The sequence below is a fragment of the Tachysurus vachellii genome, chromosome 20 (assembly GCF_030014155.1).
Source record: "Tachysurus vachellii isolate PV-2020 chromosome 20, HZAU_Pvac_v1, whole genome shotgun sequence".
Lineage (NCBI taxonomy): Eukaryota > Metazoa > Chordata > Actinopteri > Siluriformes > Bagridae > Tachysurus > Tachysurus vachellii.
Window position 1 is genome coordinate 9,052,968 of NC_083479.1, and position 12,477 is coordinate 9,065,444.

A 12,477-nucleotide genomic window follows, 5' to 3' on the forward strand; every position below is an offset into this window, starting at 1 on the left:
CATACTAATCACTGTGCAGATCATCGTTCACATGTATGCATGCATTTGTTTTACTCTAAATGAATGACCACCTGTTTGTTTGCTCTCCAGGTAGCTGATCTGGCTGTGGCCCCTTTGACCATCACTTATGTGCGAGAAAAAGTAATAGATTTTTCTAAGCCGTTTATGACCCTAGGTATTAGTATCTTGTACCGTAAACCCAATGGCACCAACCCAGGAGTCTTCTCTTTCCTCAACCCCCTCACCCCAGACATCTGGATGTATGTGCTGTTGGCATGTTTGGGAGTCAGCTGTGTTCTCTTCATTATTGCTAGGTATATTAAGCATGCCAATGCTGACATTTTGCATTGTTGACACCAAGGTTTTTTCAAGATCAAGTTTTCAGAGAAAGTGATTCCTTTAGCTTATCAGGGAAAAATGTAAAAGCAGAATGTATTGTTTTTCACAATGAAAGTTGTTTCATTTGAGAATCTTGCTATTGTCAGGATTTTAAGTAACCGTAATCTGTTGTCAAAGATCTTTAGTGTGTTTTTAAATCCAGGTTTGATCTTTCTATGGGAGTAGAGAGCATTTATGGAATAAAGAAACCAATGGAGCAAGATTACACACACTTCCAAATGTAATGGAAATCCAAATGAGTGTCTTAACACTCTCTGTTAAGTTTCATTATAATATGTGCAAATTAATCTCTCTGCAAAACCTTCTGTAACCATGACTTTGTCTTGACCTACTTTTTGCACCAGAGATCTGAAAACGGGTCCCCAATTATGAAACGTGTTGTTCCTCTCCTTTGAAAAACTTAAATATTAAACTGCACAGTTTTATGGCCATGCCTGTATTGGTTGTGCATAATTCTCTTGTTCAATCTTTATACAGGTTCACACCATACGAATGGTATAACCCTCATCCTTGCAATCCTTCATCAGATGTAATGGAAAACAACTTTACATTATTAAATAGTTTGTGGTTTGGAGTTGCAGCACTCATGAGGCAAGGTAGGAAATTAAAAAATAAGTTCTGTTGAATAAAATATACACTCATATTGAAAGAAACAATGTATATTGTACAAACATTCTAACAGACACAGGTAGAGTGGCAGCAATAAATAAAATAAACTTGCAATTCACAATTATTTTAATTCTATTTTTTCATTAAGTTGTTTTTTCCTGGTGTTACTATCAGGTGACTTCATATATATTAGGCTGCCTGATTTAACCTAGCCTCGTAGTCTCATCCTACTTATTCTGTAATAAGGCAGTTCTTGCCTGGCAAAGGCTCACGTGAATTTTGGCATGAATTTGCAGCAAGTGTGGCTTTTAATAGAAAATGAGGAGTAGGAAATGAACACATTATTGAGCCACCTATAATCGGCTGGTATGGTATGGTCAGAGTTTGGCTGTACAGAAGTGTCTTTACTTTAATTTTGTAGCATAGAATTACTGAGTTGTACAATTAAATATGTTGTTATTCATCAGATTATAATGCCAGTCTTCAACACACGTGACTTCACCTGTGTCACGTTACATGTCCAATTTTGTATATTAAGTTAATAATTTGACTGCTCCATGCATTTGTCAGATGAACTACGCATTCGTTGTCTAACATCTCTCACCGAGGGCTTCTGATCTCTGATTTTGCCCCTTTTTGCCTGAATGTCCCACATTACTTTGCTAGGGCCTATGTTGGCCTGTGGTGACCTCTCTTGCCTTGCTTCAGGCAGATTATGTGATTCTTGATTGTTTAATACTAATAATAATTAATAATATCTATAACAATGAGCTCTGTAAGGAATAATAATTATGCCTATTACTGGGCTTGAGTTAAAAATCACTACACTTTATATTAAAATATAAAGTTCATTACAAAATGCATCGTGAAGAACAACAGGATATTATATATCTATAAAAAGAAAATTTGGTACTTTCTGTAACTCTAGTGTTTATCCTAAGTTCCTCAGTTGGCCCATCCTAGTCCCAGGTCAAAGTTGAAATGTAACATCTGGTGTTGCAGCTTATTCAGCATCCTGTTATGGATGTAATTCCAGTTGTTTAGGTCTTCCAAAAATACAAGCTCATATTTTTAGCAAACTTCTTACATATCCATAAGCCACTATTAAATTGTATGTGTGTTCATAGATCCGCTTCATATATGATGGCTAATGTCATTCAATCAGTATAACAGGGCTATATTAATTTATTGGCTACCATTAGTGCTCTCACATGAACCCTTTAACTGTTCCATAATATGTTGAATTCATTTTTTCTGGCTATAAAACAGGGTAATGGCAGTTGTGTGTTGGTGTTTGCTTTCCACTAAATATAGCTGCTTGATGTACTTTGTGAATCATAGGGTAATAGTAATACCTGACAAGTCAAAGGAAATGTCAAAGCCAAACCAAAGACCACCAACCGAGTCTGAACTATCTGTCTTCTGAGCAGTCAAACATGAAAGTCTTTACATTCCGAATAAATGTATTTTATTCTATTCTTACCTGAAGTCTTCTGATGACACTTTTATGAGTTTATCCAGTTACCTAAAACATAGACCAAATTAATAGGCATTGCCATATTGTCAACAGAACATTTCCTGAATATTTATCCACAAACATTGTGCTATAGTCTATTACCACCCTTGAATGCATGTGTTCAGGCTGCAGTTGGTCAGTTTGGTTTTAACATCTGTCTAGTGTAACCCTATTAAAAGTTGACAGCATTAACTTCAGATTTAATCAGAGCTTCTTCTGATATGATTTCTCTATATACTTCTATAAGTTATAAGTCAAAGGTTGTTGAAGGGCTGCATACTGTTACATCCCTAACAACCTCTAGAAACATATATGAATACCAGATCTGAACATGGCAATAGTAAAGCTAACAACCATGTGGTCAAAGCTGTGATTTGAACCACTGACACCACCCTTCTCCACCATGCTACAGACAATTCTACTAATAAAGTTAAACCATAGGGCAATTAATGGCATGGTGAATATTCTTGTAAAGATATTAGTGTCCTCTACCTTTTTAAGGTAGAACTGCATGCAAGCTCCATTAACAAAGCGCTTAATGAATAACAAATGAGTCAGGTTACTCATTAATTTATAAACGAGTTACTATCTTAGTAATGAGGGCTTTCTGGAGACATGGAAATTAATGAACATTCTAATGATAATGAAGAAACAAAATAATAAATAGTTAGTGAAGTATATAATACAGATGATGAAGTAGTTAGTATTATAAATGCTGCAGTAAGTCATTGTTTAGATTTTTAAACAATGTTTCTGTTCTAACACGGCCCTGGTGGTATAAAATAAATATAAGATTAAATACCTCTCCCCCTCTGCAGATCACATGCTTCATGTTCATGCAAATGGGTTGAATTAAAAATGCATAACTGGGTGTCCTGGTCAAGTTTTCACAAACCTTTGGCCATATAGTGTACTGTATATTAGTAGATTCGTGTAGTTTATAGTTACGCATAGCCCTACAGTGGTTGTACATCTTCTTGTGTGATATAATGTAGTAAGTAATACTTGGAAGCATAAATGATAATGCTATAAGTAATGAAAAATAGTCACAAATTACAGTTCTGACAATACTTTTAATGCAGGTCCTAACTCATTTTTAAGGTGTTCTTATATTGCACGGAACAATTCTCCTACTTATTGTGACAGGGTCAGACCAGATGCCCAAGGCTTTATCCACCAGAATTGTTGGGGGTATTTGGTGGTTCTTCACACTAATCATCATATCATCCTACACCGCAAACCTGGCTGCATTTCTGACTGTGGAGCGGATGGATGCTCCAATCGATTCAGCTGATGATCTAGCCAAGCAGTCTAGAATAGAATATGGAGCAGTGAGAGACGGTTCCACCATGACTTTCTTTAAGGTAAGATTTCACACAGCAGTGTCTGTATATGTACTGTCTTTTTAGAATCTAAACAATGTGATGCTATTGGGGGATTTCGCAGGCTATATCTGTAGTGTATGTGAGCTATATTTATGCTGCTTACATAAAAAAGCTTTTAAGGATGGAGGCAGAAAAACAGAGTAATATTGTAGTGCAAGAAAGACACAAGCAAAAAGAAAGACAGAGCCCACAGCATAGCTGTAACCATGCTGGGGTCAGGAGAGCTAACACAGCCAGTATGGTTTATCCAGAAAAGATTAAAGACCGTGATTACTGCATTCCTGTAGCTAATAAAACAGTGACAGGTAGGCGAACAAAACAAATTAAATCAACCCAGAAAAATTCACATTGCAGCTGGCCTATTTCACCTGCCTGAGCTCTCTAAACACAAAGGCTGTACAGTATATCAGTGGCACCTTGCCTTCTTCACTTGATCCTGAGAGGCACAGTGGGTACAATTTTATTACACATCAGCTGCACAGATCTGACCCACATTATATCACTGATAAGTGTGACATTGATAGAGAAAAGATCTAAGAAAACATGGTATTGCTCTTTACCCTTAGAATGTTTAGTCGGTAGCTACTTAGTTTTGCTTTTGTTTGCTTGCAGAAGTCAAAGATCTCAACATACGAGAAGATGTGGGCATTCATGAGCAGCAGGAAGAACACGGCCCTGGTGAAGAACAATAAAGAGGGTATCACACGTGTTCTCACCACAGACTACGCCCTCCTCATGGAGTCCACCAGCATAGAATACATTAGCCAGAGAAACTGTAACCTCACACAGGTTGGGGGACTCATAGACTCCAAAGGCTATGGAGTAGGAACACCTATAGGTAAAACAACTGGTGGATTCAAAGACTACAGATTAACAAACACATTTTGGACAATGCAAATAAATACATGCTCCTACTGTATTGTGCAATCTTTTGAAAAATGTTATTTTGTAGGTTTTATTTCTTTTTCATAAGATATACTTTACGTCTTTTTTGATTTTGCTTGGATTATATTTGGAGCTGAAAGGAAATTTCCAGGCAATCATATATTGATATAGTTTATTCTACAAAATGTAAATCATTAATGTTTATAAGCAGCTCCATTGTTTGTGAATCTATATGCAATGTAAAGATGAATATGCCCATTATCCAGTTACACAAGCTACAGCATAATAGTTGTGTCTTTTGCAGGTTCACCTTACCGGGACAAGATGACCATTGCTATTCTGCAGCTGCAGGAGGAGGGCAAGCTCCACATGATGAAGGAGAAGTGGTGGAGGGGGAATGGCTGCCCTGAGGAGAACAACAAGGAGGCCAATGCCTTGGGAGTAGAGAACATTGGGGGCATCTTCATTGTGCTTGCTGCTGGCCTTGTTCTCTCTGTTTTTGTGGCAATTGGAGAGTTCGTCTACAAATCTCGCCAGAACAGTGATGTTGAGGAGGTGGGGATGATTTAACAGGTTTAAAAATATCTGAATTCATTGTTCAGCATTAGTACTGACATGTACCAGTACATGTTTATGGAGTACAGGTTTATTTTACCTTATTTTACCTTATTTTATTCTATTTTTCTCTCAATAAGGACTCATTTGTTACTTTAAATTTGTAATTTTTTTTTCTTTGTCTCATTGCATTGCTTTTTGTGTGCTTTTATTTGCATGATTCCATTTATTTTCTTTTATTATATTTGTGTCTTTCATCTGCAAGGCATTTTGCTTCTATTATGGGGTTCAGTCCCGGCAGCTGCAGAGACGTGATTCACCGTCACTCACTGGCACATCCAAATCCACAGATTTAGAGAGTGGGCACCTTCTTGAGGATGATGTGTGCTCCTTGCATTGATCACTCCCACTCTCACCTCAGTAGCTTTTGAAGGGGTGCGTGTGACCTTATTAATCACCAGTCCCTTTAACTATACCTTTGTTCACTTGTACATGCACTGTCTAAATCCCCCTCAGATAAAAAAAAAAAAGAAAGCAAAAGACTTCCATTAGTGATGGCAATTCTTTGAATTTGTTATTTCTGACTCATTTAATCTTGTGTGCTTTTAAGAAAATTATTCATGGTAATTTACATTAATGTGACATAGATTAATTGAGGTAATTAAAAATGTTATTTGTTCCAACTGGAGAAAGAAAGGTATTAGGCTACATTTCTTCTCAGGAACATGACCTGACAATGGCTGAAAGGTTATTTATTTATTTATTTCATTATTTTTTACAAAAGACTGCATGAACGTTAAAAAAAAATGAAAAGCACTTGACAGAAACTGTGATGAAATGATGACAGTCCTACATTAACTCGACTTCACACTTCTGCAAGAGAAATAATATGTTTTCATTAAGGCTTAAGTAGGTTTTATTAAGTTTACAAAAAAAAAAAAACTTTAGTAAGTTTTACCGGAACTGCCAAGCAATTTCCATATCAACGTGCCTGATGCTCTTTCAATTAATTTCGCTGATTTAGATTTTAAGGTAAGACAGATTAATGTTACTCTTTTAGAATGAGCGCTCACTTGTGGCTTTACCTTCTTTTTCAGTGCATTTTTTTCAGCGAGCTAATGGAGGAGCTTGGAGTCTCCTTCAGGTGTCGGAAAGCAATGAGGAATAGAAGACCACGCGGGAAAGCAGTACTCACAGGAGTCTTATGCAATTCCAAACGCTCCTTGAGCAAAGAAACTTGAATTGAATTAAATATATTATTTTTTATTTATTTATTTAGTGATAGTGGAACACTTCTTGGTGTATTTGTTTAGTACTCAGAATTATTGAATAAAAATGAAGTCATAATTGTAAATGTATCATTCTTCTGTAGCATTTTTTGTGTCCAGTCCTCAATTTTCAAATTAAAAAGAGGTTTTACACATTTTATTTAGCACCATCTTAGTCTATATGAATTAATAGTTGTATACAGGTCTTGGTCAAATGCAAGTATCCACAAATGATTTAAATTTTAATTCCTGTAGGGAATGTGTACAGCAAAATAAGTACACACAGACAGTGTCAGGTGGAATTTGAGCATAAGCTATTCCAGACTAATTTAATGTTTAAGCTTTGGCAATTCAGTACACAGTTTCTTATATACACAAAGCATTTCCCTAATGTACTGACCAGACAAAGGTTATTTGTAAAGTTCTGTGGCCCTCAATAGAGGCCATATATAAAACTCCCCCTACTTTTTGCCTTTATTGAAACCCTGAATAGTGCACTCTTATAAGCTTTCATTTAAAATCAAATGGTTGTTAATAAGACATAAGGAGAATTTTTTGGCATTCAATGATATCTTTTGAATTCCATGCCATTTCAGTTACCTCTCCAATCAACCTTGTTATCATTGTTGTTTACCGCCCTCCTGGTCCCCTAGGGGACTTCCTGGAAAGAAATGGGCACGCTGCTTAGTGCTTTCCCTTCCAATAGCTCCCATCTGACAGTGCTTGGTGACTTCAACCTCCCCTCTGACAAGCTTCAATCTTCTTCCCTCCTGACTCTTCTCGACTCATTCGCCTCACACTTAACAGCTACATCCCCACACACAAAGAAGGCCTGGACCTGGATTTCACCCGTCCTTCTCCAGCTACAGACGTGACTGCTACCCCACTACATGTCTCCGATCATCACTTGGTATCCTTCACCATCACTCTACCTATCCTACCTAAAACTACCTCTCACTCCCTTGCTCTTACCCGCTGCATCCTTCACTCTGTCTCCCCTTCTTCTGTAGCTTCTGGCACTCTTTCTTCTCTTCCTGATCCTGAGTCTTTTTCCTCACTACCCTTGGACTCGGCCACAGATACTTTCCTCTCATCTCTTTCCTCAACTATGGACTTCCTCTGCCCTATGTCCACTAAACCCAAGTAATCTTGTTCAGCTCCTTGGCTTTCAGATGTGCTGCGCAACAGTCGAAGAGAGTTAAGATCATCAGAGAGAAAGTGGAGGAAATTACAACTTGATGCAGATCTTGATTCTTACACTCCTTGCCAAGTTCTCTTCAGATGTGACCTGCCAAGACTTCCATCTACAAGGAAAAGCTTGATGCTTCCTCACATGACCCTCGGAAATTCCACAACATCATCTCTTCTCTGCTCAACCCCCCAGCTCCACCTTCATCCTCCCTGACTGCGGAAGACTTTGCTTCTTTCTACCAGGAGAAGAATGAGGAAATTTGCCGGACCTTCACTTCAGCCCTGACTGCACTTACATCTCAGAGTATGGATTCCCCTACACCTTTGTTGTTGCATTTCTCAACTGTAGCAGCAGAAGAGATTTTACAACTCATCCAGTCTTGCAATCCTACCACCTGTCCATTGAATTCACTCCCTTCCACTATGCTCCAGACCATCTCGCAAGACCTTCTGCCCTTCATTACCACATTCATCAATAGATCCATAGCATCTGGTCAGGTACCAACTACTTTCAAGAGAGCAAGGGTTATTCCCATCCTAAAGAAACAGCCCTTTTGGATGTCTCTGAGAAACTACATGCTGCTAGATCGGCCAACTGTCATCCGTCCTTATCCTCCTTGACCTTTCAGCAGTGTTTGATACGGCCAACCATAAGACTCTCTTGTCCACCCTCAGGAGTCTTGGGATTTGCGGATCAGCTTGGGAATGGTTCGCTTCCTACCTGGAAGGACGCTCATATCAGGTAACATGGAGGGGAGTGACATCTGCTCCACGCAGACTCTCCACTGGTGTCCCACAAGGCTCAGTACTTGGTCCTCTTCTTTTCTCCCTGTATACTCACTCTGTTGATGAAGTTATTTCCTCACATGGGTTCTCTTACCACTGCTATGCTGATGATACACAACTTATCTTCTCTTTCCCACCTTCAGATACCACAGCTTCTGATCGGATGTCAGCATGTCTGGCAGAAATTTCATCATGGATGACTGCTCATCAGTTAAAGCTCAATCCTAGCAAACTGAACTGCCGTTCATAACAGGTGATTCATCCCCAGGTCATGATCTTGCTATATCCTTGCACAACGATCTGATCTCCCCTTCAGCCACAGCTCGCAACCTTGGGGTAACCATGGACAATCAACTGTTCTTTTCCTCTCATGTCCACACAGGCTGCTCAGGTACTTGTTCAGTCTCTTGTCATTACTAGACTGGATTACTGCAACGCACTGCTGGCAGGTCTACCTATGAATGCAATCCGTCCTCTGCAAATGATCCAAAATGCAGCTGCCTGGCTTGTCTTCAACCTGCTAGAACCTGCAAGTTCTCGCATACCACCCCGCTGCTGCGATCCCTCCACTGGCTTCCGGTAGCTGCACGCATCAGATTCAAAACACTGATGCTGGCCTACAAAGCCAAAAATGGACCAGCTCCCTCTTACCTCTAAGCCCTCATCACTCCTCGCACTGCATCCCGCACCCTCCGATCTACCAGCACTGCTCGACTGGTTCCACCATCTCTCAGGGTAAGATGCAAGTATACTACAAGACTCTTCTCTGTTCTGGCACCAAGGTGGTGGAATGAACCTCCCCTAGAGGTCCGGACAGCTGAGTCATTCTCTATTTTCAAGCGGCGGTTGAAGACCTACTTATTCAGGGAACACTTCAACTAGCACTACTTTCCTTATCTTTTGCATTTAAAAAAACTAAACAAAAAAAACAAAACAAAAAAAAAAACACAACCTTTATGACACTTTTTCATTGAAGCTTTGAACAAATGTTTTAAACTCAGGGTATCTTAAGTATGTAACCTAGTGAGCCAGCGTTAATGTATTCAATGTTAGAGATTTAAGCACTTATGTACGTCGCTCTGGATAAGGGCGTCTGCCAAATGCTGTAAATGTAAATGTAAATATCATGATTATACAGCAACCATTCATTTCAATCAAAATCAGCTATATTTTTTTCTTATTCAGAACACATATTTTGTTCTCATATGTCTCAGACGGAATAGATTTTCACACTATAAGAAGAAAACAGTTGTGACGTGAATGATCTAAAGGAAACCTCTAGTATGTAATTCTTTATTTCTAGCCGACAGACATTTATGTACATGGTTGCATAAGTTGCAATGCACACACATGCATTGGTTTAACATAGGTTTCCTCAATAAGCTTTAGTTAATGAGATCAACTTCAAAAGCTAAAGGAAGCCATTCAAACAAGCAGATAAGAAATGCTCAAGGATGATCAGAACTAGCCATATGCATCAAAGCCCTGAGACTTGAATGGGTGAATGCACCATAAACTGCTTAAGGAGTCTTCACTCATTTTTGAAGGATAAAAGATGGATAAAACATGAAATTATATACTGCATGTTATATCATGTTGTAGCAATTCTGTCAGTGCCAAAATTCAGTATATTTCCTCTTATAATAAATATGATCAGTTCTAGCAAGCAACACAACTTGGAGTCTAAAGACCCAGTGGCCTAACTGATCAAACAAATTCTGGATATGTGCAGAGAAATTGCTGTATACTTTGTAGATGCACATATGGTGCAGAGACATACAGAAAAAAAGAGCATTGTAGGTAGTGTGAACAGATTGCAGGGCCTGTTCTAGCAGCTCCTGCTATAGTTTCCATCTGTTAAACCAGTTGGGGGTATATTCTCAGTTAAACACTCCAGATGGCTGTAACTTCTAACAATTGAAATATACTCTTTGTCCAAAGGCACTTCTTTAACTTTGTCAATGATTTCAGACTCAAAACCATGGGCAGAAAACTCAATCATCCTCTTAGATTCTGCGTTAGTGAGAGAGCCATGGTGGGTCCATGATAATGCATCTGAGGTATGTGTGTTTACTGTATTTTGCCTCATTGAAGATAAACATTTCTACTGAACAAGCTATCTATTTCTATTTAGCATGTAATTCATTCTATGAAATTTTATTTATATTGTGTTTTTGACAAGGTACATTGACACTAAGCAGCATTAGAGCTTTAATCTTTAACCTAAAATGTCACAGAGCTCTTTAGAACCCACTGGAACAATGTGTGTATGGCTATGTGCTTGATCCTATGCACCTGTAAACAACAGGTTTAGCTCAGATTCTTTTGGCCATATACCCTCTGTCTATGTGCTTTACAACAATGCGGCAAGTACAGAGTATATTTCCTATTTAATGAAATTATGCAATCATGTTGGGACCAGTGCAAACAGCAGCAGACAGAAGCAAATATTATTAATTAATTCATTCATTCATTCATTTTCCACCGCTTTTATCCGAACTACCTCGGGTCACGGGGAGCCTGTGCCTATCTCAAGCGTCATTGGGCATCAAGGCAGGATACACCCTGGACGGAGTGCCAACCCATCGCAGGGCACACACACACTCTCATTCACTCACGCACTCACACACTACGGACAATTTTCCAGAGATGCCAATCAACCTACCATGCATGTCTTTGGACCGGGGGAGGAAACCGGAGTACCCGGAGGAAACCCCTGAGGCACGGGGAGAACATGCAAACTCCACACACACAAGGCGGAGGCGGGAATCGAACCCCCAACCCTGGAGGTGTGAGGCGAACGTGCTAACCACTAAGCCACCGTGCCCCCCAAGCAAATATTAATTAATTATAATTAATACATTATCGTATTTGGTGGATGAGGCAAAATTATTAATGTAAAGACAATTGTGGGCTCAGATCGATGGAAATCCAGGCTGGTTTTTGAAGACTGAATTTGTTGTTAAAATGAAAGCTTAGCATGAAAACCAGAAATCTGTGTATGGGAGAAACAATCAAATACTGAACAGTTTAACCAAGGAAAACTACAGCAGTTTTGAGAGCTGACAGAGACAATAAGAGAGCTGTGAAGAAAAATCCCCAAAACACCAGTCAATCACGTTACCAATAGCCTCCACTGAGCAGGGTGAAGGTCTCACAATCAAACATTTGAATAAGACCTTGAGAGTAGAAATATAGATGTTATACCAAAAGAATCAAACCACTCATCAGTGGTATCAGTAACTCATGGTGGTAGCATGAGAATAAATTCAGAGGTCTACAGAAATATTCTGGCTGCCAAATCATGGAGAAATACATACAGAATAACTGGGACATCATGCAGCAAGACAATGACCCAAAACATTGCCAACACAACAAAGGACTTCATCAGGAAGATGCAGTACAAACCTGGAAAAGCATCACAAAAGAAAAATGCAACAGTTTAGCGATGTCTGTGGGTTGCAGTAATGCAAGCAAGGGATGTGCAATTAAATATTAAGTTACTCTAAATTAGTCTAAAGACTATCTATTCCAATACTCACCAAAAAAGTAAGAGGTATGTCAAGTTGCCATGTTTTACACAGCTAGAGATCAAGAAACACACAAATACATGCAACATGTCCAACCTTGAGGCAAATGTCTACAACAGCAGAAGACCGCATTGGGTTCCATCCTATCAGCCAAAAACAGGAATCTGAGGCTTCAGGGAAAACTGGTTCACCTGGTTCATCACTCGATGGATGAAGATTGAAAAAACCTCAACTTCTTTTTTACAATTCTGGGAAAATACTAAGTCTATGATTGTTTGGGTTATTTTATTTTTAACTGTTTGTTTATTTTTTTACTTTAGCATATTTCATCCATTTAATTTGTACATATTTTG

The 12,477-nt window shown here is 38.8% G+C and overlaps 1 protein-coding gene across 1 annotated transcript in view; it reads left to right on the forward strand.

Annotated features, from left to right (window-relative positions):
- grik1a (glutamate receptor, ionotropic, kainate 1a) overlaps positions 1-6,527 on the forward strand; it is a 54,382-nt gene extending 47,855 nt beyond the window's left edge. Inside the window, exons 11-17 of the mRNA XM_060896159.1 lie at positions 91-314; positions 877-995; positions 3,671-3,888; positions 4,522-4,747; positions 5,099-5,349; positions 5,615-5,784; positions 6,447-6,527. Of these exons, the coding sequence (XP_060752142.1) occupies positions 91-314; positions 877-995; positions 3,671-3,888; positions 4,522-4,747; positions 5,099-5,349; positions 5,615-5,749 (1,173 nt within the window). The 3' untranslated portion in view covers positions 5,750-5,784; positions 6,447-6,527. The remainder of the gene's footprint in view (positions 1-90; positions 315-876; positions 996-3,670; positions 3,889-4,521; positions 4,748-5,098; positions 5,350-5,614; positions 5,785-6,446) is intronic.
- The last annotated feature ends 5,950 nt before the right edge of the window (positions 6,528-12,477 follow it).